At 37.8% G+C, this 25847-nt stretch overlaps 1 protein-coding gene across 17 annotated transcripts in view; it reads left to right on the top strand.

Moving 5' to 3' along the window:
* PKP4 (plakophilin 4) overlaps window positions 1–25847 on the top strand; it is a 258317-nt gene that overhangs the window by 186135 nt on the left and 46335 nt on the right. For 10 of the 17 annotated variants that reach the window (XM_024998438.2, XM_024998427.2, XM_024998408.2 and 7 more), the window contains 5 exons: window positions 6311–6442; window positions 6553–6743; window positions 9421–9973; window positions 18382–18570; window positions 20671–20890. In XM_024998438.2, the coding sequence (XP_024854206.1) occupies window positions 6311–6442; window positions 6553–6743; window positions 9421–9973; window positions 18382–18570; window positions 20671–20890 (1285 nt within the window). Of the gene's footprint in view, window positions 1–6310; window positions 6443–6552; window positions 6744–9420; window positions 9974–18381; window positions 18571–20670; window positions 20895–25847 lie in introns of all 17 variants that reach the window. The other 7 variants (XM_024998418.2, XM_059891489.1, NM_001191491.1 and 4 more) reach the window with 6 other exon arrangements.

The raw sequence follows: 25847 nt of genomic DNA, 5'->3' as shown, positions 1-25847 counted from the left end.
CAGAAAAGATGCTTGATATGATTTCGGTCTTCTTAAATTTATTGAGACTTTTTTTGCAGCCTAACGTGATCCATCCTGGAGAATGTTCTGTGTGCCTTAGAAAAGAATGTGTACTCTGCCATTTTAGGGTGCTGGAATGTTCTGTATATATATTTATTAGGTCTGTCTGATCTAATGTATTATTTAAAGTCATGTTCCCTTATTGATTTTCTGTCTGGTTCATCTGTCCATTGAAGTAAGTGTGGTGTTAAAGTCACTTATTACTATATTGCTGTCAATATCTCCCTTTATGTATTAGGTCCTCCTGTGTTGAGTGCACAGATGTTTACAAGTGTTATATCCTCTTGTTGGATTGACCCCTTTATCATTATGTAATGCCCTTCTTTCTCTCTTGTTACAGTTTGTATTTTAAAGTTTATTTTTCTACCCCGGCTTCCTTTTCATTTCTGTTTGCATGGAGTATCTTTTTCATCCCTTCACTTGTGTGTCGTTGGATCTGAAGCATGTCTCTTATAGGCAGCATATATATGGATCTTGTTTTTTCATCCATTCTGCCACCCTGTGTCTTTTGTTCTTGTCTGTTTCCATTAAGGGTGATTATTGATAGGCATATACTTATATCCATTGTTCATTGTTTTCTGGTTGTTTTTTATAGTTCTCTGTTCCTTCTTCTCAATCTCATTTGTGATTTGATGGCTTCCTTTAGTGTAATGTTTATGTTTCTTTTTCTTTCTTTTTTGTGTATGTGTTATGGGTTTTTGGTTTGTGGTTACCATGAGTTTTATATTCACAACCTGTGAATATAGCATTCTATTACAAGTTGATGGTCACTTCAGTTTGTGCATATTCTAAAAGGCACTACATTTTTTACTCCCCTCCCTGAATACTTTGTTTCTGAGGTCATATTTTTATTTTGTGTTTTACTTAACTCATTATTTTAGATATAGATGATTTTACTACTTTTGTCCTTTAACCTTCATACTGACTTTTTAGTTGATTGATCTACTACTTTTACTATATGTTTTCCTTTACGAATGCAATTTTTCCTTCATTATTTTTTTGTTTCTAGTTACAGCATTTTCTTTTCCATTTAAAAAAGTCCTTTCAACATTTTTAAAAAAAAACAGTTTAGTGATCATGAAGTTCTTTATCTTTGGCTTATTTGGGAAACCCTTTATCTCTCAATTCTGAATGATAATCTTGCCAGGTAGTATATTCTTGTTTGTGAGTTTTTCCTTTTAGTATTTTATATCATGCCACTCCTTTCTGGCCTGTGAACTTTCTGCTGAAAAATCAGCTAATAGCCTTATGGCATATTAACCTTTGTATGTGATTTTTTTGTTTTTCTTTCTTTATCTTAGCCATGTAATCATATGTCTTAGTATGGATCTCTTTGTGTTCATCTTATTTGGGACTTAGTGCTCCCTGCACCTGGATGTTTGTTTCCTTCTGCAGGTTAGGGAGCTTTCAGTCATTATTTCTTCAGATGGCTTTTCTTGTCTTTTCTGTCTCTCTTCTTCTGCAGCTCCTGTGTAATGTGAATGTTAGTATACTTAATGTTGTTGCATAGGTTCCTTAAACTTTCTTCATTTTTAAATTCTTTCTTTTCTTTTTACTCTCTTTTTGAGTGATTTTCACCATCCTATCTTCCAGATCATTGATAATGTTTTTCTTCATCTTCTAATCTGCTGATTTTCTCTAGTGTATTTTTAACATCAGTCATTTTATTCTTCACTTCTGGTGGTTCTTTTTTTATATTTTCTCTCTCTTTTTTGAAGTTTTCCCTGAATTTATCCATTCTTCATCCTAGTTTGGTGAGCATGTTTATGACCATTATTTGGAACTCTTTATCTACTAAGTTGTTTATCTCCATCTTGTTTTACCTTTTTTCTGAGATTTTTTCTTTTTTTTTTTTTCATTTAGAAGCTATTCCTTTGTCTCCTTGTTTTATCTAACTCTCTTGTATTTGTTACTATGCATTAGGTATATCAACTATTTCTCCTAGTCCTAAAAGAGTGGTCTCGTAAAGAAAGTCTCCTCTGAGGTCCAATGGCTCAATCCCTTCTAGTCACAAGAGCCAGGATCTCCAGGAATACCCTCTATGTGGGCTGCCTTTACTTCATGTGGTTGGACCATGATTGCTATGGGCACTCTGGTAGATTGGTGACTCCTTGGTTCAGCTAGCGGAGAGGTTTTTCCCCAGTTGCTGCAGGCACACTGATGTGTGGGTGGGGCTGGTCCACCCACAACTGGCTGTAGGTCCCAGCTGGAGCCGTTGCAGACACACTGGTATGCTGGGCTAGTTCCCTGGAGTGGAAGCGGCATTGGAGGTGTGCTGGTGCTGGCTTGGGTCACCCACTGTGGGGGCAGAGTGAGAAACGCTTTAAAGGGGCCAGTGGGGCCAGGTGGATTGATCAGGGCTGGTCCTCAGGAATACCTGGGCAAGGCTCACAGTGTTTGTTAGGTAGAAAAACAGTAACAGAAACGACACCTGCTGGCAACAGGGCACCCAGGGGAAGCAAAGAAAAATAAAAAAATGACATCTGTCAGTGTTTTCATTCCCGGAGACAGTTCCACTAGACCCCTGCCCTCTGGCAAATGTCCCCAGGTTAGTCAGTGAATCTCCTTCTCTTATATCTTCAATGTTTTTCAAGCTGTTGCTTCTGCCCTGGGACTCGGAGAAAATGAGTTTGTGTGTGAGCTCTCTATGGGCAGATTCTTGGTTTCCCACAGCTCTCTGGCTCTCCCAGACTTAAGTTTCACTGGTTTTTAAAGCCAGGCATTATGGGGGCTCATCTTCCTGGTGCAGGTCCCCCGGGATGGAAACCTGACATGGGTCCTCGCTCCTCAGGGGTCCTCCACAATTGCACTATCTCTCCCACTGTGGGTGGCTGCACTGAGGCTTTGTGTTCTGACTAGACCACATCTCTGCCCCTCCTGCCCATCTCAGTGTGGTCTTTTCTTTGTATCCTCAGTTATAAAAAATCTGTTTTGCTAGTCTTCAGATCATCCTCAGACATGGTTGTTCTAAATGTAGGTGCCGTTTTGTATATGTATATCCATAGGAGGAACTAAGCTCAGGATCTTCCTACTCCTCCATCTCCATCCCTCTAAGATTATTTATTTTAAATATCTTCTTTTAGAAAAGAAGCACAATTGCTTGTCTCCTGGGTTGCAATAAAATGTTCCATAGGATAAAGAGACCAAATTGCTGAAGTACAGATTTTTAGGGTGTCTCCTACTCTTTTCTTATTTAAATAATATCCCCTAATGGTTAAAAAGAGAGAGACATACACAGAACTCTAATGGTTTTGGTTTCCATGGTGATAATTTTTTCACATTCTGACACTGCATGCCACCTAGTGTTTCCAAGCCAAAAACTTTGATGTTTTGGTATCGCAGGTTTTATCTTATACTAAAGCCGAAGCTAGAAAATATCTAAACACCTTTTTCTTTTTTAAAATGGCACATTTCCCAATGTATGTGAAGTCTTGAAGCTACCCCAGTGATTCCTCCACATCTATAGTTTGTTGCTATTTCATATGTGGTTTTCCAGTGTTCCTTTCCTGGATGAAATAAAGGTGGATTGCTGCATAGCTCTCTGACTTCAGGTTCATCTCTTGTTTAGCTTCTCTCAGTCATCCTATTCCCTGTAAAACTCTGGTAACCCAGCAAACTATGTATTTTACTTGTTCCTCATAAAACTCCTTCACAAATTGCGGTGTAAGAATGTTTAGAACTGTGGAAAAACAGAAGACTTGCAAATTGAAGCAGATAACTCTCCAGTATTATTAGCCTGATAGAGAGATAGAGCATGTTTCAGTATGTACTGGGGGAACCACATGCAATCTGAAATCTATATTGAAATTTCAAACTTAAGAATTCAGAACTGTCACAGAGCTCTGCTACCTAAAAGTGTACTGTCAAATAATAAATTTGGAGACACATTCATCAAAAACCTATTATTAAGAATGTCAGCAAATCTTCCTGGGGGCTAAGAAACAAAACCTTGGATTGAATCTGACATCAAGTTAAAGGATTAGAATGTAGGATTCCCAGTTTGCCTATAAACCCTGTTTTCACTTTTCAAACTAGCTTGATCAGCAATACCTAAAAGTTATACTTTGCTTTACAGGAGTGAGTGAAAGGTGCTCAGTCATGTCTGACTCTCTGTGACCCCATGGACTGTAGCTTGCCAGGCTTCTCTGTCCATGGAATTCTCCAGGCCAGAATGCCTGAATTCTCCAGGCCAGAATGCCGTTCTCTTCACTAGGGGATATTCCCAACCCTAACCCTAATCAAACCCAGGTCTCCCACATTGCAGGCAGATTCTTTACCATCTGAGCCACTAGGGAAGCCCTTGCTTTACATAGACAAACCTTGTTGAACACAAGTTACAGCACAATGCCAGGTGTGAATCAATACTCAGTAAAGAGAAGCCGCTATTCTTTCTGGGAATTTGTTTGCTCAGTAAGCACTTACTGAGTACCTGCTGAGTGCTATGCACCTGTCCTAGGCGCTGAGGTACAACAGTAAGCAACTCAGACAAAAGTCCCTGTCCACTGTGAGCTTCTATTCTAGTGGGGAGAGATGGTGATAAGTGCTATAAATAAAGGGCAAGCTGACCTCCTGTGGTAAGTGGATACTACTTAGATACTACATCCTCTAGGAAACTTCTTCTAAGGTCCTTAACCCTAGACAGTAACACAAACACATGTTCATGCACACACATACATACACTGTCTTTTCTCAGCCACATTCTTCAGTTCAGTTCACTTTCGTTGTGTCCAACTCTTTGCAACCCCATGGACTGCAGCACGCCAGGCTTCCTTGTCCATCACCAACTCCCAGAGCTTGCTAAAACTCGTGTCCACTGATTCAGTGATGCCATTCAACTATCTTATCCTCTGTCGTCCTTTTCTCCTCCTGCCTTCAATCTTTACCAGCACTAGGGTCTTTTCCAATGAGGCACCCCTTCACATCAGGTGGTTAGAGTATTGGAGCTTCAGCATCAGTCCTTCCAATGAATATTCAGGATTGATTTCCTTTAAGATGGATTGGTTTGATCTCCTTGTAGCCCAATAGACTCTCAGGAGTCTCCTTCAGCACCACAGTTCAAAAGCATATCAGTTCTTCGTCATTCAGCTTTCTTTATAGTCTAATTCTTACATCCATACATGACTACTGGAGAAACCATAGCTTTGACTGTGTGGATCCTTGTCAGCAAAGTAATGTCTCTGCTTTTTAATATGCTGTCTACATTTGTTAAAGCTTTTCTTCCAAGGACAAATTTCAGTCCTCCTTAGGACTGTGTGTTATACTCAGAATATGATACAGATTCAATTTATAAAGTGAGAGTGAAGCAGCATTCCGAAAAAAAATGTTTGTTAGCAACATGAGGGTTAAATCTGAGGAAAGAAAGACTTGTCATCAGAATTTGGGCAAATATATTTTGAAGATAATAGAGAAACAAGAACATATTCGAATGGAGTGGAATAAAATGCAGTTTAATCTACACCACCTAAATTTATAACATAAAAAGGAAGTTGGAATTGGGAAGAAGAAGAAGATAAATAGTTTTGTTTTTTAAGTTCAAGATGGCAAAATGATATAGTTGAAAATAAAACAAGATAATAGGCAAAAGAGATTTGACTAGAGAAAACAGTAATGAGGTTAAATTTGTCTGTATTCATTTGGAAAAAGACTAAAAGCATAAAAGAAGCAAATCGATAAGAAATTAAACTTTCCATTGTTGACAGTTCTGAAAACTGTGCAAAGTTTTTTTTATTTTAGTCCATATGAAATTTGACATAAAAAGCTAGCCCTGGCTTCCAGAGTTTCATCACCAAGCTCAATAATGTGGACATCATGCAAGTTTTCATTTCAAAAGTTTGACATATGGAAGATCTTTTGTTTAAATAGCATCATTCTCACTCAGTTTGTTGATCCTCTTGGAGGAAGTCACCCAGGAGGTGAGTTTTCCAAGGGAGAACAAGGTCAGTTTTCAGATTTTAATTAAATGCAGCATGTGAGTTAATTTGTAGCTGGTAATCAGGATGACAAATACTCATGAAATTTAGCAAAACATAGTAACAAACTGAGTATATGCAATACTTTTCTATAGAAAAGAGTCAAAATGACTGTGGTTTAAGGTGAAAATAGTCTTATATTAACTTGTATGAAGTCTTGAGTTGATAGTCTTGTATTAAGATTATCTGACGTTGCTAACAAATACCTGAACCTTTTTTTTTTTTAGCAAATTTTTATATAATGTCATTCATTTTAGCTGATTAAACTTATCTTCTTACAGATGTGCCAAATACTGGTGTAAACAAACCTAGAGTTTCTGACACTGTCCACCCCAACAACTATTTCATCAGGACAGAGCCAGAACCAGGGACCCTCTACTCACCAGAACAGACGTCTCTCCATGAAAGTGAGGGTCTGTTGTATTATCTTTTAAGTATTAGATTTACTTTTAATGCTTCCATTTTGAAAATGAGCATCAGAAATGTAAAATAAAGGCATTTCCTGCTGGTTTCATTCCTGCAGGATCTTTGGGTAACTCAAGAAGTTCAACACAAATGAATTCTTATTCCGACAGTGGATACCAGGAAGCAGGGAGTTTCCACAACAGCCAGAACTTGAGTAAAGCAGATAACAGACCACAGCATTCATTCGTAGGATCAACTAATAACCACCTGGTGAGGAATTCAAGAGCTGAAGGGCAAACACTGGTTCAGGTAAGCCAAACACATCAAGATCTTTGTAAAGAAATGCCCTCCTAATTGATTATGTGCTATTAATTTAAATATTCTTTATTGAAAGTAAACCCAATGTGTACAATTTTGAAGTTCTAGAATGGATGACACAGCAAAATCATTTTATACCATGAGGCTAATGAAATTTTAAACTTGAAAACTAAAAATGTATTAGTTCCTACTAATTAAATCTGATAAATTCTAGATACAGGAGAGTAGTTTTCTGAAAGCAACAAGTTTGGCATCAGGAGAGTAGTCCAGGGAGAGTGTGAGAGAACTGGGTGGTATATTCTAGTGTAGTTGTGGGTTCCTCAGAATACTAGAGCTAAAATGTGCTGTGAAGAGTCCTAGAGGGGCAGAGCCCAGTTCCCACACTTGTATAAAATGGGACTGGTCCATTCTAACCAAAGGTTTTGCCTTCGTCATTGGAATTTTTCTCTGAAAACACATGTCTTTGCTAGAATATAGATATTCCTGCCTATAGAAAGCTAGTGTATAGAAGGATAACCATTCTGTTAAGTTATGATTTTCTTACTTGATGTTAATAATAATAATGCATATATGTTTATGAAAACTCCTTAGCTCCTCACTCATTGCCACTTTATTCACTCAGTCTTCCAGCATATGCCAAAATTAGTAGAAATTATAGGAGTCCCAAGTGGCAGTAACCAGTAAGGATGACTTTCTGGCCAAGTGCCCCAGTGATTTCTCTGGAGCTGAAAAATGGCACGATGATCAAAGAAGTTAGTGTAACACTAATCTCTTCATGTAATACAGGAAGCCCTGAAGGTACACACAGCAGTAGGCCAATGTTCCCAGTGCCAAAGGAGAAATACAATATGACTTTGGCTCAACAATTTAAGGGAAACTTTTAGGTATTAAGAAACATTTCTGTATTAAAACAAACACAAATATGGAGCATGAATTTTTAAGCTAGGACAGGCAGTCTTGTGCCCATAGCAAACTGCTTCCAGCTGCAGCACCCCCCCCACCCCCACCCCACCCCTTCCTCAGATGATACATTTACTCCTCTGCTGTTCAGGATGCACTGAGGGAATGGTTTGACAAGCTTTACACTAAATGTTCATCTGTTTAGGTCAATCTCTATGTTGGCAGGTCTAAAGTCACACTTCTGAATAATAATTACAAAGATTTTCTATTTTGCCCCTAAGGGTGGTCATGTTGACTTTTTGTTTAATTTTTTTTTTAAACTTAGGTAAGTTGATCTTGTTCCTGGAAGTTGCAAGGGGGTCTTTATATTTGCATGTATTTCAGGAAACACAGATTGAAGCCATCTGAGCCAAGTGTCATCCTTTTTTGATAGTAAACAACTTATATGTGGGACTTTTAAAATTACCTTTAGTACTATTAATAAACCCCAAGCACAGATTTTAATTTTCCAACTGCCTACTAATTTTTAAACCACCTTTTTCTTGCCTTATTATGTATTTACAGTCCTCTTCCCTCCCCAGACCTTCTCTTTTCCATGGCTATTGCCTTCACAGAATTCTTGAGTTTGAGCACCTGAGTGGTCTCAGACCCGTGTTTCAGGCAACCAGTTGCTTGTGACACATGGAGACAGAGCATATTTCCTCTTATAGCATCTAAGAATATACAAAGTCCTTGAGTCATCCTTGTTTCTTCCTTTATTGCCCCAATTAAAAGTAACAGGAGGTGGATGACGAGTGAACTCTAGTCATCACTAGGGAAATACAGAAAGCTCAGTTCTGAGCTTGTAACCCAACACCCCAGTCCAGCCACTGTTCCTTTTTATTGTCGTCCTGCATGAAGACAGAGATCTGAGATGCAATTTTGCAAGAGTCTGTGGACTCATAGGACTGGCCATGGCAGAGATGTTCCTTCTTTCCCAGCTGGCCAGAACCCAATGGAGATTTTGAGCATTCCTCCTGCTGCAGCAGATTTGAGGGCTGATTATTCATATGTCTTTCAATCCACCAGCTTAAGACAAGAGCCTATAAATCAAAGGAGATAGAAAGAAATGGCTGAAATCACTAGCAGCCACAATGAAGCTAAAAGAAAAGACAGATTTGGCTAGAGCACTTGTACAGTGCTCACAGAGGAGACCTTTGGACCCCAGACCCTATCCAAATGTTCAGTTATTCCACTTTGAGAGAATACCTTCCTTTTGTAAATGGGGTCAACCCATAAAGACAGATATAAAGACAGGTATAGATACTGCTCTAACTTAACAGATTGAAAACGTTTTGTTTTACACAAATGGGTTACCTTAGCCAAACTTAGATTTACAGGGTACAAAGTAAGTACACTATTCCAGTGGCCCTTCACGCTTGAGATACATCATACTATGTGTTGTGAAAAGTGCATGGGCAGAGGGTAACATCAAATAAAGACAAAGGTAAAAGGAATATTAAATGTCTTTGTATCTCTCCTTACGGGTTGGTTTTAGTATTCTGAAAGGGAAAGGTGGAGGTTAAATCACCAAAAACAAAAAAAAGTAGCACAAGAAAAACAGAATAAGGAAAAATTAAGATTCAGCTCTGTAGCTCAAAAAGGAAAGGAAATGCCTGAAATAAATAGTGAGTTCACATTCTGTAGTTAGCTATGTGCATGCTTTTCTGTAATGACCATGGATACACAACCCTGGATAAACCATTCTCTTTTCTCCCCCTTCCATCAGCCATCAGTGGCCAATCGGGCCATGAGAAGAGTTAGTTCAGTTCCATCTAGAGCACAGTCTCCTTCCTATGTTATCAGCACAGGCGTGTCTCCTTCAAGGGGGTCACTGAGAACTTCTCTGGGTAGTGGATTTGGCTCTCCCTCTGTAACCGACTCCCGACCACTGAACCCCAGTGCATACTCCTCCACCACATTACCTGCTCAGCGGGCAGCTTCTCCATACTCTGCACAGAGACCCGCCTCCCCATCAGCTGTACGTCGGATTGGGTCGGTCACCTCCCGGCAGACCTCCAATCCCAACGGACCAACCCCTCAGTACCAGACCACCACCAGAGTGGGGTCCCCACTGACGCTGACGGATGCACAGACTCGAGTAGCTTCCCCATCCCAAGGCCAGGTGGGGTCATCGTCCCCCAAACGCTCAGGGATGACTGCCGTACCACAGCATCTGGGACCTTCACTGCAAAGGACTGTTCACGACATGGAACAATTCGGACAGCAGCAGTATGAAATCTACGAGAGGATGGTTCCACCTCGGCCAGACAGCCTGACAGGTGAGTACAAAGTGACACCCCTACACAAGCCCAGTGGGAAAGTGTTCCATGCAACCGTTGCTAAAACAGAGCATATAATGTGGAAAAACATTATATTTTTATCTCAAAATTTGTGCCACAATGTACCGCAGACCTCAGGCTGACTTTTCTTTCAGGCTTTATACTTTTTAATGCATCAAATTATATACATTTATATCACCAGACCTCTTTTGCAATTAAAACATTTCCCCCATCCCTCAGAAAACTAGGATATAAAAGGTAGGTACTTTTTGCATATTAGAAGAATTGGCTAGAATTCTAAACTGTTGGTTGCAGTTTTTCATAGTGAAATATTTTTCACTAGCTAGGCCTACCCATTGGAGAAGGAAATGGCAACCCACTCCAGTGTTCTTGCCTGGAGAATCCCAGGGACGGGGAAGCCTGGTGGGCTGCCATCCATGGGGTCGCACAGAGTCGCACACGACTGAAGCGACTCAGCAGCAGCAGGCCTACCCATACTCAAAACCCTAAATTATGTTAAAAGGTGGTATCAGAATGTCTATTCAAATATAATTTTTTTAAAGAAATGCCTTACTAGTGTAGACTAGAATGTGGATTTCCTTACCTACTGCCTTGATTTTTAGCACCCCAATGGGAAATGCACAAAGTTCTTATGAATTGCCTTCAAATGCCACTTAGATTAAGTCAGAAAGACACCAACCAGATCACTGATAGTACAGCTGTTTCTTTCGGAGTTTTCTCATCGTGGGTTTTCTATAGGATGTACAGACTTTTGATTAAAATGATATTCATCTTTAGCTAGTAAAAAAAAAGTTAAAACTATGCAGGAAAATAAAAATTGTGAAGTGAAAGTCTCAGCCCCCTCTTACCCTCACCCAATCCCACTCCCCAGTTTATGTGTCTTCCAGACTGTTTGATTATATGTAAGTATATACATTACATATAGATGTGCACACACTGTATTTTTATGCTGTTGGAGCTCTATTATGTATATCTCCTATACCTTCTTTTTTTTTTTTAATGTATCTGAGCGTTCTACCTCATTCTCTCAAGGGATGCCTAGGACCTTATTTTATAGACATAATTTGTTTAATCACTTCTGTATTAACAGACATTTAGATATCCTCATTTTTAGCTGTTAGAGACAATCATACAATATATATTACTCTTCGTGCATATCTGCACATAGCTTACTAAGATAACTGTGAGATCCATTTCTTGAAGTAGGACTGCTGGATCAAAATATGTGTTTGTGTTTTCTTAATGAAATACTGTCAAACTGCCCCCACTAAACTTTTATAGATTTTTCTTTCCACTAGTAGCTTGAGTGCCTGTTCCCTACACCTTCACTAGCACTGCATATTGTCCAGGTGTTTCATCTCTGCCAGTCTGTGCCTCATTGTTTTAAGAGACCTGTGTTGAGTAATGACTGAGGTTGATGATTTGATGTTTATCAGCCATTTTATTGCTTTACTGCAAACTGCAAGTTCAGGTCCTTTGTCTGTTTTTTTAAAATTTGTAAATGCTTTTTATACTTGAAATAAATTGACCCCTTGTAATATGCTTCTCAATTATTTTTCATTTCATAATTTGTCTTTTGACTGTTTTTTTTGTTATTTCTTACACAGAAGTTTTTAATATTTATTTTGTATGATAAAATTAATATCCTTTCCTTATGGCTTCTGGGAAAAATAAAGCCCTTTTGAGATTTTCTAATTGCATGATCTTGCACAAAGAATAAATATTGAACTTGATTTTGAGCTCAAAGAAATTCCTATTGGAGAAACTAGCTCTTTTTCATTCAGCCATCAGAAGGGTACACTGGCTTAGATATTTTCTGGCACGGCTCTGGAAAGCATGCAACAGAGTGAGGTAGGGATCATCGATGACACGCCTCCTCCAAAGGAAGCCTGAAGAGAGAAATAGTTCTGAGGATTCCTGTTCCCCCTACCCACACCCCTCCCTATTTATGAACAGTGGCTGAAATCCATGTTTGCAGGAGAGCACAGAGAAAACCAGGAAAGAAAGTAGGCACAGAAAGGACCGTCTCCATGTTTAACCCTGAGGGCTGGACTTTTGTGGTTTAAGAAACCTGCTTCTCTTCACATTGCAGGTGAAGTTAAACTTTATGTTTCAGGGAAAAAAAATTATAGCCTACTATGGATTTTTTTGTTCCCCTGAATACCACAGTGTTCAAAAGAAGCAAAGCATTTCTTAAAAATGTTGTAAGGAAGCTTTGGTTCCCATCATCTGTCCACCTGCCCAGTTATTCTCAATGTAGATCCTAACTTGTAAATTCCTTTCTTTTTTTAATTTCAGAAAGTGATGGGCTTGTCATATTTACTATGGTTCTTGAGTTCAAAGACTTAACAACCTGCTAATTGAAAAGCCTAAAGCAATATTTTGTAATAGATTCAGACACTTGAATATTTGGTGATCACAATTTAAGTGATGTGTATAAATTATGTCCTACAACAGAAAAATATGTCTGCCCCAACACATTCATTAAAATATAACCATAGCATATTAAGGCAAGTTTTGAGAATAAAAAGAATTCACATTTGAAAGATAAATGTATGTTTGTTTTCACTGACTTAAATATAGAGGTGTTAAATCAGAAGGAATATATCATTGAGGTAGGTAAACTTGATATGTATTTGTGGAATTGCAGCAAATTGTCTTCCACTTCAAAAGATACTAAATTATAGTAGCCTTTCTACAAAATCACCTTACTTAATCTGTTCAGTTCAGTTCAGTTCAGTTCAGTCACTCAGTCATGTCTGACTCTTTGTGAACCCATGGCCTGCAGTACACCAGACTTCCCTGTCCATCACCAACTCCCAGAGTTTGCTCAAACTGATGTCCATTGAACTCGATGATGCCACCCAATCATCTCATCCTCTGTCGTCCCCTTCTTCTCCTGCTTTCAATCTTCCCCAGCATCGGGGTCTTTTCAAATGAATCAACTCTTCACATCAGGTGGCCAAAGTATTGGAGTTTCAGCTTCAGCATTAGTTCTTCCAATGAATATTCAGTACTGATTTCCTTTAGGATGGACTGGTTGGATCTCCTTGCAGTCCAAGGGACTCTCAAGAGAGTCTTCCAAAAGCATCAGTTCTTCAGTGCTCAGCTTTCTTTATGGATCAACTCTCACATCCATACATGAATGACTACTGGAAAAACTATAGCTTTGACTCTGTGGACATTTGGTGGCAAAGTAATGTCTTTGCTTTTTAATATGCTGTCTAGGTTGGTCATAACTTTTCTTCCAAGAAGCTAGCATCTTTTAATTCCATGGCTGCAGTCACCATTTGCAGTGATTTTGGAGTCCAAAAAAATAGTCTCTCACTGTTTGCATTGTTTCCCCATCTATTTGCCATGAAGTAATGGGACCAGATGCCATGATCTTAGTTTGCTGAATGTTGAGTTTTGAGCCAACTTTTTCACTCTCCTCTTTCCCTTTCATCAAGAGGCTCTTTAGTTCTTCTTCACTTTCTGCCATAAGAGCAGTGTCATCTGCATATCTGCTGCTGCTGCTAAGTCACTTTAGTCACGTCCAACTCTGCGACCATACAGACCACAGCCCACCAGGCTCCTCTGTCCCTGGTATTCTCCGGCAAGAACACTGGAGTGCGTTGCCATTTCCTTCTCCAGTACATGAAAGTGAAAAGTGAAAGTGAAGTCACTCAGTCGTGTCCGACTCTTCACGACCCCATGGACTGAAGCCTACCAGGATCCTCCATCCATGGGATTTTCCAGGCAAGAGTACTGGAGTGGGTTGCCATTGCCTTCTCCGTCTGCATATCTGAGGTTATTGATATTTCTCCCAGCAATCTTGATTCCACCTTGTGCTTCATCCCCCCCAGCGTTTCTCATGATGTACTCTGCATAGAAGTTAAATAAGCAGAGTAACAATATACAGCCTTGATGTACTCCTTTCCCCAGTTGGAACCAGTCTGTTTTTCCATGTCTAATACTAACTGTTGCTTCTTGACCTGCATAAGATTTCTCAGGAGTCAGGTAAGGTGGTCTGGTGTTCCCATCTCTTAAAGAATTTTCCACAGTTTATCGTGATCCACATAGTCAAAGGCTTTGGCATAATCAATAAAGCAGAAGTAAATGTTTTTCTGGAACTCTCTTGCTTTTTCAATGATCCAGCAGCTGTTGGCAATTTCATATTTTAAATTTTCATATTTCATCTTCCTTTTTAAATCCAGCTTAAACATCTGGAAGTACACGGTTCATGTACTATTAAAGCCTGGCTTGGAGAATTTTGAGCATTATTTTGCTAGTGTGTGAAATGAGTACAATTGTGCAGTAGTTTGAGCATTCTTTGGTATTGCCTTTCTTTGGGATTGAAATGAAAACTGACCTTTTCCAGTCCTGTGGCCACTGCTGAGTTTTCCAAATTTGCTGGTATATTGAGTGCAGCACTTTCATAGCATCATCTTTTAGGATTTGAAATAGCTCAGCTGGAATTCATCACCTCCACTAACTTTGTTCGTGATGATGCTTCCTAAGGCACAGTTGACTTCTCATTCCAGGATGTCTGGCTCTAAGTGAGTGATCACACCATCATGGGTATCTGGGTCATGAAGATCTTTTTTTTTGTATAGTTCTTCTGTGTATTCTTGCCACCTCTTAATATCTTCTGCTTCTATTAGGTACATACCATTTCTGTCCTTTATTGTGCCCATCTTTGCATGAAATATTCCTGTGGCATCTCTAATTTTCTTGAAGAGATCTCTAGTCTTTCACATTCTATTGTTTTCCTCTATTTCTTTGCATTGGTCACTGAGGAACACTTTCTTATATATCCTTGCTCTTCTTTGGAACTCTGCATTCAAATGGTGTATCTTTTATTTTCTCCTTTGCCTTTAGCTTCTCTTCTTTTCTTAGCTATTTGTAAGGCCTCCTCAGATAACCATTTTGCCTTTTTGCATTTCTTTTTCTCTGGGATGGTCTTGATCACTGCCTCCTGTACAATGCTACGAACCTCCATCCTTAGTTCTTCAGGCACTCTTGTCTATCAGATCTAATCCCTTGAATCTATTTGTCACTTCTACTGTTTAATCATAAGGGATTTGATCTAGATCATACCTGAATGGTCTAATGGTTTTCCCTATTTTCTTCAATTTAAGTCAGAATTTTGCAATAAGCAGTTCATGATTGGAGCCACAGTCAGCTCCTGGTCTTCTTTTTTCTGACTGTATAGAGCTTCTCCATCTTTGGCTCCAAAGAATATAATCAGTCTGATTTCCGTATTGACCATCTGGTGATGGCCATGTATAGAGTCTTCTCTTGTGTTGTTGGAAGAGGGTGTTTGCTATGACCAGTGCATTTTCTTGGCAAAATTCTCTTAGCTTTTGCCCTGCTTCATTTTGTACTCCAAGGCCAAATTCTCCTGTTACTCCAGGTATCCCTTGACTTCCTACTTTTGCATTCCAGTCTCCTGTAATGAAAAGGACATCTTTTTTGCATGTTAGTTCTAGAAGGTCTCATAGGTCTTCGTAGAACTTGAACGTTACTGGTTGGGGTGTAGACCTGGATTGAATGTGATACTGAATTTACCTTGGAAATGAACAGAGATCATTTTGTTGTTTTTGAGATTACACCCTAGAACTGCATTTTGGACTCCTTTGTTGACTATGAGGGCTGCTCCATTTCTTCTAAGCGATTCCTGCCCGTAGTAGTAGGTATAATGGTCATCTGAGTTAAATTCGCCCGTTCCAGTCCATTTAAATTCACTGATTCCTAAAATATCGATGTTCACTCTTGCCATCTCTTGTTTGACCACTTCCAATTTACCTTGATTCATGGACCTAACATTCCAGGTTCATATGCAATATTGCTCTTTACAGCATCAGACTTTACTTCCCTCACCAGTCACATCCACAACTGGGCGTTGTTTTCACTTTGGCTACATCTCTTCATTCTTTCTGAAGTTATTTCTCCACTCTTGTGCAGTAGCATATTGGGCATCTACCAACCGGGGGAGTTCATTTTTCAGTGTCTTATCTTTTTGCCTTTTCATACTGTTCATGGGGTTCTCAAGGCAGGAAAACTGAAGTGGTTTGCCATTCCTTTCTCCAGTGAACCACATTTTGTCAGAACTCTCCACCACGTCCATCTTGGCTGGCCCAGCACGGCATGGCTCATGGTTTCATTGAGTTAGACAAGGCTGTGGTCCATGTGATAGGTTTGAACTTAATCTATTGGGGCGATATAATTTTGTAATTTTTTAAATGTTAATCTTTAAGACTGTGTATTTTTGTTTTAATGCATGAGTAGGTAAATAAAAATATTAACCATAATATTACAAGGATTTCTAATATCAAAAAATTGCTGTGTCTCACTGTAATGCTTAAGTTCTTTATTTCCTGTTGTAATCTGTCACATACAGTAATTTCATCTCAGTAGGAATCCTGTATCAGGGAATGTTCACTGGATACTTTCTATGGTTGTAAGTGTTAACAAGCTCATTTGGGTCCTTATGAAATCATAGTAAATGGCCACAAAAGTTTGCATATTACATGAATGCCATTGAAGACTCCAGCCAGATACTTGCACAATGAGCCTGTCACATTTTGAATGGAACAGAATGCTTTGGTCTCGTTTCACACCACAGTGGGAGTGGGCTAACGGGACTTGGCAGGCTTTAGGAGCATCCAAGGCTCAACTTGCCTTGGCCCAAGTGTTTGTGATCTTCAGTCTCACAGTAAATCAAGTATTCTACTGAATATGAAAATAGCACCTCATACTGATAAGATTTCCAAGGACTAGGTACATTTTGCTGCCCAGTTTTCATCACAGTTAACAAACAACGCTGGCACTTTTGTTCAGGAATCTCATGGGCTCTATAAAGAAATGGAGTTTATACTCTCTAAGAATGAGAAATCCGCCAGTAAATACAAAGCTGAAATCCTCAAATAAGAACTTTACAATAACAATCATAATATCATCCTTAGAGTTACATGGGCTTCCATGAGCCCCTGGTGAACTGACCTCCCTCTTTAACCTTGTTTGTGGAGGGCTCTGTCCAGTCAGGATTTCTCACGCTGTGTGTCATTGATCCTTGAGAAGTAGTTTTGTCCAGTGTTGAGTGTGCAGTGACAGAGAGGGTACAGAGAGAGCTTCCACTCAGCCCTCCTCAAAAGCTCTCTGAAGAGAATGAACTGCATTTCCTTTTCGGCTCTGTTTCCTCAATTTTGGAATGGGAAGATTTGACTGAATAATTCCCCAATGACAAGATTATATAAACCTGTGATCTTTATTTCAGCAAGTGGGTAGCCAGTAGCCAAAACCCACATTTGTTCATTTAATTTCTTCCCATGTCACATTGCTCTCTGGGATAGGTAATAATCATTCATTTTAGAAGCTTTATGTATTAACTCTCTTGCCACTCCTCACTAAGCAACATATAATTATCACTCACATTCAGCCCCATTTGTTTTTAGTTATGCTATGATTATGTGAGCTAACAGGATGTGAATGATTGTATCTTTTTGTAATTAGTTACTGTGTTGACTATTTGCAATCTTTTTAACAGCAAATATATGCTGACTGACTTCAGATATGTTTGTGCTTTTCCTTCCTCATATTTGGAATATAACCTGAGTTGATACTCTTACAAAGTGACAGATTTTGCTTACTAATGATGACAAATAATAAATTTCTGAGCATCATAGTACAGAAAATACTACGTCACTTTTTTAAAGAAATTAAAATATTTGGGTTTGGAATCTGCATTATAAACAGTTTGAATGAAAGAGTGATTGAAGTAACAATACTAATACACTAACTTTGTACTTTTCCTTTATACCAGAAAGAAGGTAAACAAGAATCTGGTATGTGGGTTCCTGGAAAAATCCCTGTTTTGGTTTTGTCTTGTTTTTTTTTTTTTAATTGCAATAACAAATAATAAAATAATGCTTTATACATCTTATTAGTTTGCTGATGGTTTTTTAAACTCTATAACGTAAAATTTCATTTTTCTGTAAAAAATTTGCATGAGTAAATTGAGACAAAGGTCCGAACAGTTCTTGAATATCAGCCTATTTGTAAGTACTGTGATGTAAGTGTTATCTTAAGCATTGGGATTTAAAGAGGTATGGGACATGGTGGCGTGCTCTTTTTGGTCGCCATCATAAAATAACTTACAGTTGGGGGATGAATTTCAGAATATCAGGCCATTTAATAATTTTGTGTGTATATATGTATATTTTAGAAAATTTGCATTTATCCTGCTGCCAGGAGAAAGTCTTACTTTTAGAGTGTATATGGTATCCTGTAAAACTCACTGGGTTTGGTGTTTAGACTCAGCATTTGGTCATATTGATTAGGAGTTATACTTTTCACCTCACCACAGTGTTCCAAGTTTCTTAATGATGTAATTTTCCTGCCTGTAGGCTTACGGAGTTCCTATGCTAGTCAGCACAGCCAACTTGGACAAGACCTTCGTTCAGCTGTGTCTCCCGACTTGCACATCACTCCTATATATGAGGGGAGGACCTATTATAGCCCAGTGTACCGCAGCCCAAACCACGGAACCGTGGAGCTCCAGGGATCACAGACAGCGCTGTACCGCACAGGCTCAGGTGGGCATCTGCTCTCTTCAGTCCCTTTCTTACTTTCACAGGTCCAAGAGTAGAGGATTTTATTGAGATGGGTTTCCTGGTAGAATGAACTCACATTGTCCATTTGGATGTTAGATAAACAGTTACAAAAGTAGATCAATAAACAGGAAAATAGAAGTTCAATTAGTACCTATTTATTTGTTGGCTTCCCTGGTGGCTAAGATGGTAAAGAATCTGCCTGCAATGCAGGAGATCTAGGTTTAATCCCTGGGTCAGAAAGATCTCCTGGAGAAGGGAATGGCTACCTGCTCCAATATTCTTACCTGGAGAATTCCATGGACAGAGGAATGTAGTACCTGGTGGGCTACAGTTCATAGGAGTTGGACATGACTGAACAACTTTCACATCATAGATAATATATTTTTACCATAGTTCAGTCTAAACAGTTATACTTTAGTTCACAAATAAGTTTGTATAGCTATAAATCTGACTCCCTGAGTTCAAAGCATATCAGAAAGAAAAGTTTTGGGGAATATTTCTTTGTAATTTTTGTTGCCTAGAATACATCTTTAGAGAAAATCCTATGTGAGCTATTGGCTTGTCTTTGATTTGGCACATATGTGGCCCAGGTATATTTGGTATTACTCTTTTTTGATACTGAATTTTTTCTGAATGTTTAAGTGGTAGGATGTGAAATAAATATTCCTTATGATGGACTCAATCTAGGGCAGAATGCAGTGCTGACAGTTATAAAAATAGGGAGCTAGTGGAGGAAGGATTGAGAGTTTGGGATTAGCACATGCAAACTAGCATATGTAGGATCGACGAACAACAAAGACTTACTGTGTAGCACAGGGAACTTTTTTCAGTATCCTGTGATTAACCAGAATGGAAAAGAATAGGAAAAAGAATTTATATATGTGTGTATATATATATGAAATGTAGTCACTTTGCTATAAGGCAGAAATCAATTCAACATTGTAAATCAACTATACTTCAATAAAAAATTTTTAAGTCAAAAAAGGAAAAACAGGGAGCTAGTGAATCACATTCTTGCACCCCTGGCCTCATGTGTGCCACTCCATAGTCACTGATAGAGCAGAAACTAGAGCCTGTAACCCCGGGAGCTGCCAAGTTGTGCTACCAGTCTAGTTTATAGATTCTCAAGAGGACCCTTTTAAAAACAAATAATAATAAATTAGTATAGATTTATTAACATACCCATAAATGAATTCTAGATAGCAATGATAACACCCTAAAGGCACAACTCTAAGAGCCATATCTCACAGACCACCACGAGGGAAAAGACTGTTACTGCAAAAACTGACAGTTGGGTCCACTGTGGGATATTTCTTCTAAGAGAATGTTACAATTTTTAATAGATGTTAGTGGAGAAATATTTCACTCTTTTGGTCTACACATTGAAGAATTTTTTGTGAGGTTTAAGAAATAAATAATGTTACTAAAATATGTTAATTGCAGGAAGATTATAAACACAATCGTTGGAGAGCTACCTATTGCAATAATTTGGAAAAAAATATTAAACACGCTGTGCAATACTTTATACATAACATCAGGCAACAATTTTAGGGAGTAGCTTTAAAAGAATTTGATTGATTTATCAGTCTTCTTTCCTATAAAGTTTTTTTTCAATGTTATCAAAATCACACGTCTATAAATAAAATGTACATCAAAATAAGTAACCAGTATTCACTACATGTCCAAAGATTGGTTTCAATAATCTATAAGTTTGAAAAAATATCTTGCTTGTTTTTTATTGCTAAAATTAAGTTATAAAATTTTCATATTTATTTCTAAGATCATTTTTCTTTCTTTCACTTGCAGTTTTGTTACTGAATCTTAAATATATTAAGACTTACTATGGGAATAGATTTATAGTTTCATTTTTGCTCTTTCCTGCTAATAAAATTGATATTAATATTTGTGTTATATTAAAAATTTCAGTTCCTTTTCCCACTAATGAACTAGATTGGTAATATCTAAAAGTAAGCAATTTATATAATTGTTAAAAACCCTTCTTAAAATTAAAACCATTTTTACTTTGAAAATTATTTCTTTGTGGAGAACATACTAATCCTTTTTAAAATGTTGACTTTCTAGTAGGTGTTGGAAATCTGCAAAGGACGTCCAGCCAACGAAGTACCCTTACATACCAAAGAAATAATTATGCTCTGAACACAACAGCTACCTATGCGGAGCCCTATAGGCCAATACAGTACCGAGTGCAAGAGTGCAATTATAACAGGCTTCAGCACGTAGCACCGGCTGATGATGGCACAACGAGATCCCCGTCAATAGACAGCATTCAGAAAGACCCCAGGCAAGTACTAGTCAAGAGTCTCCAGAATGCCACCGTATCTCAGGAGTCAACCCTTTCCTTCATTCTTTTTCTTTTTCCCAAGTTGCCCTATCTATTAGAGCGTCAGTAAATTCTCATCTCTAATATTTTGCAGCACTGTATGTCACTGAGGTTAATTTTTAAAGATAGTTTCCTTCTTTTGGTGCATTAATAATAACGTTAGAGAATGCACAGGTCAAAATATTTTACCAAGGCAACTACTTGAGAGCCTTAGTCTGAATTACACAAAAGATTTTAAAGGATCATTTTATACCCTTTCTTTTATCTTGACTGATTTTTTAGATGATGGCTTCAGAAAATGCATGAGGTTTTATATTGGGAAGTCCCAGTGTCACGTATATTTTGAATCATGTTGGTCAGTGCTGTGTTGTGCTTTTATCAACTAGGTCCTTTGAAAAGCTTTTTGCCATTTAGGGGGAAATAGTTTACAAGAAATTGTCATATTGCATAAACAAAAAATATTTATTTCCTTGTTTTAATTTTATTTGGTCTTGTAGAAAAAGTGTTTTATTAAGATATACACGAGTCATTTAGTACTTGATTGATTTTGAAAAACTAGCCTCATGTCGTTAATGAAAGTCATTTAAAATATTCAAGAAATAAAGATTTTTAGAAACTAAAAGAGAATTTTAACTTCTGAAAGAGTGATATTATTTCTAAATTTTAAGCAGCTTGAGTGTTATTTTAAGGCATATATTAGCAAGATTTCATTCTCTCTTCACCCACAAATAGTTATTTCACTGAAAGATTGTTATAATTATCAATTCATTTTTAGCAGCCTACCAGCTCATTCTAATGAATGTGATTTTAAAGCATGAGTGAGCTTTGGTTATTAAAACAAAATAACTTTAGATACTTTGAACTGAGTGGCAAGCCCACTCCCCCACTAAAACTACTCCACCTATTCACTCTTTTGCCTAAATTTTTTTTACAGTGTATGTGTACATTTGATTCAGCTATTCCTGTTTGCCACCATTCTGTCATTTTAAGGATTTTTTAAAATAATTTGTCTAATAGCACCTCCAGTATAATTAAATTAAAATTTTTTACATGATTTTGTTTTTTTGAAGTCCTCACAGGAACAACAGAGTAGGGCACTCTGATAATACAGAAATTCTCTAAAGGGTTTTGAATTGTAGATAATTTAGAGCATACCTTGGCTGAACCTGCTGAGAAGAGAATAGCTATCCAGAAAATCAGTGAAGTGATTAGAGCTTTGAGTTTAGTATGCATTCCTGAGGACTTAAGTTTTGACCTCTGTTTTGAACTGATTCATTATAAACAAGAATTTCATGTCTGATAATACACTTCAGTTATTCATAGTATGATAATTTCATAGTCTGATGCATAAAACTATTGTGGCTAGCTTTGATTATGTGCAGCTTCACTGATAATGTATTTTGTAAGATGAATAAATGATTATCTTATAATAATAGGTGCGTTTATTCTAGTCAAAACTGGAATCTAAGTGAGTTTAAAGTTTGAATATTCAAACCAAAGTAAAAGCTCATGACAATTTTAGTTTTAAAAATAACAACTTTAATATTTGTATTCACTTCTATACCTACTTTGTCATTAATGCCACATCATAGCCTGACACTTTCCCTGTAAGACTAAAGAAATTATTGATGTTTTCTACATATAAGGGATGAATTTTTTTAATAATGATCTAGTTTACAGCCAAAATGTATTAATGGTACAAATAATTCATCTGAAAGAAGGAACAAAGTACTTACTATGGAAAGTGGCAGTGAGACAGAATTCATGTTATTCTTTTTGAGGAGGGCTTCAGCTCTGACACTCACCGGCATAATTCCATTTACTGTCTCTTTCATCTTTATGCTATTGTCAAATATTTTACTTCTACACAATTGTAAAGCCCATAATATGGTACTGTTATTTTTACTGTAAATAGTCAGTTGTCTTTTAAAAAAATTATATGAAGTCAGAAACACGATCTTTTTATTCTCCTACATAATTATTTATAGTTGCCTGCGCATCTTCCTATAAATTCTAGTTTCCATCTCAACTCATTTCCCTTCATCCCAAAGAACTTTCTCTAGCTTTTCTTATGTTTCATGTCTGCTGCCAACACATTCTCTCGGCTTTAACTTATCTGAAAGTGTTTTTATTTACTAATTTTTAAAGGATATTTTTGCTAGATATATGATTCAGGATTAATAAGCTTTCATTTTCAGTGCTTTAAAAAGGACATTGTTCATTATCTTCAGAGTTCCATAGTTTCTGATGCAAAATCAGCCAACATTTGCATTATTTTTCTCATTAAAATAATGTATCTTTTCTCTGACTGACTTTCATATTTTTTCTCTTTTTTGTTGACCTTGAGCAGTTTTACTCTAACAAGCCTTAATGATGTTTTTCTTATATATAACCTGGTTGGGGTTCACTGAAATTCTTTACGTGTTGGTGATTTTACCAAAGTTGGGACATAGTAAACTATTATTTCTGTAAATATATTTTTCTGGCCCAAAATTCACTCTCCTCTCCTGGAATAACTTGACACCATCTCACAGGTTACTGTAGTTCTGCTCACTTTTAAAAAGTCTTTTTTCTCTGTGTTCTTCATTTAAGACTTTATTAATCTATCTTCAGATTTGCTGTTTTTTTCTCCCATGGGCTCCAGTCTGTTGTTAAGCCCATCCAGTGAATTTTTTTTCAAACAATTTGGCTTTTTTTTTAAATAGTTTTCATGTCTCTGATGACATTCCCCATCTATTCCCTCCTTAAATATATCTTTTGCATTATGTTGTTGAGTGTATTTATAAAAAGCATTTTAAAATCCTCTGATCTTTCCAGCATCTATGTTTTCTGTAAGTCTGTTTCTGTTATTTTCATCTTTGAGAGTCACAGTTTTCTGTTTCTTCTTACGCCCTGTAGTTTTAAATTATAGGCTGGTTGTGTGGATGATACATTGTTAGCACTCTGTGTTGTCTCCTCTTAGGGTTCTAAGCTTTATCGTGGCAAATAACTAAATTACTGACAGGTGCTGTTTGATCCTTCACAATTGATTCTGTTCCTTACTAGGACAGATCTATTTTAGATTTGTTTTACTCCCTAGCACATGGCCCTTACTCTGTGGCATTGTTGTTACTCCTAAGCATGGCCTTTGTGGAGACTAAATGCTGAGGTGATCAGTAAGGTCTGCACTGTAACTGGGCTGGAGGTCCAACATCACCTGGTATGTATTCAGTTCTCATTCTGCTCTCCACCAAACCTGCATGTATGCAGTGCTCATATATACATATACAGCCCAGTGCTCAACTAACGACTCGTGAGTAGACCATACACAGACTTGCAGCGTCTCCTCTGCATAGCCCTCTCCTCCCCAGTATCCTGCCCTGCAAATTTTAACCTCTTTAGCATCTCCAAATTCCAGTCTTTCCCACTCAGATAACTAAGACCATCATGCCCAAATGAACTTGCCATCCATCCAGCCCATGAATTGATAGCAGTCTTTCCAGGATAAATTTCTGCTGAAAATCAAGTTTGGAGTTGATGCCAGCTAAGCCTAACTCCCCATCTCCAACTGGAGCCCAACCTTTGTGTTGTCTGGCCTTAGTGATACCCAGAGCCTCTAGGAAATCTTGACCATTTAAAGAGGACAGAATGTATATTCGAAATGATTGAGTCTTCAAGGAAAAATTAAATCACACTCCTTGCACTCTGCTAATTACCTTGTAGATTTATATAGTAGGCTGTAGACAGATTTTCATCAGAAATAGTTAACAGTTTCAATGCATAAATGAAAATCTGCCTTTATAGAGACTGCCCCTACTTAGTATATGGTTCATTTTTCAGGGCTGATGAATGTTAGTAAAATATATATATCCTAATTCTAAGTATGTAAAATACTTTAATATATCACCACAATTTAGTCATCACAATCAGCCTAAGAAGTTAGAAATAATAGTTTTATTGTTCCTATTTTACAGATGGTAAAACTGGAATTCTAAATAAATGGTTTTCAAAATCACATCATAATTGAAAGACCTCGGACCTAAACATAGGCAGTCTAGCTCCAAATTCTGTGCTTTTTCTGCTCTGTTATCCTCTCTCTCTTGGTATTTGTGGTTTTCTTAGTGCCTGTCTATCCCCCAAACTGGAAATTTCCATGTCATCCTTGACTTCAGTTTTCAGTAAGTAGATTATCTGGCTGCTGTCCAAAGAATAGGTGGGGGAGGGGTGATATTTGAAGGACAGTGAGCCCAGGTGGCATGTTATTGGTTCAGCCAAGATGGAAAGAGTAGATGCGTTGGATTTATATTAAATATTTTGGAGATGGTTAACAGAGTTGCAGGTGGATTGGATGAGAAAGATAAAGGGAAGAGAAAAATCAAGGATGGTCCTATTTTATTTTGGGCAAATGTGGGGATGGTGGATAGTCTCCTTGCCACCAGTTTTTCCTGATTCTAGTATATTCTCTACTTGGCCACGAGAGTTATCTTCCTTATAAATGTGACCATATTGCATTCTCTCACTCTTCTGCTTTAAAACCTCCACCAGGTAACGTTTCCTGTGTGGGAGAATAACACATGAACCACTGAACTCCACCTCTTAATACTAATGCCAGGTTCCTTGTCTATCTGTATCTAATGTTGTTTGATAGTGCCTACCGCATGGGCCAACAGTCAAGCTAAGAGAGATGATGTCTGTAAAGCTCTTGACATAATATCTGACACAGATAAACTCAGTAACAGTTCATGTTGGAGTATTAAGACTAAGCTTTTTTAGCTTGGAATACATGGCCCTGTACATGAGATCATGTCTTACTCAATGTTTGTGTCTCCAGCACCTGCTGTGGCGCTTGTAGTAGGAATTCACTGATGGGCGGTATGAATGTGTGTGTGCAGGTATGAAATGACCTGCCCCTTTGAAGTGGGTGAACCAGTTTATAACA

This window comes from Bos taurus, chromosome 2 (genome assembly GCF_002263795.3).
Source record: "Bos taurus isolate L1 Dominette 01449 registration number 42190680 breed Hereford chromosome 2, ARS-UCD2.0, whole genome shotgun sequence".
NCBI lineage: Eukaryota > Metazoa > Chordata > Mammalia > Artiodactyla > Bovidae > Bos > Bos taurus.
Note: the sequence above shows the minus strand (reverse complement) of the source record. Positions and strands in the feature narration are given on the sequence as shown.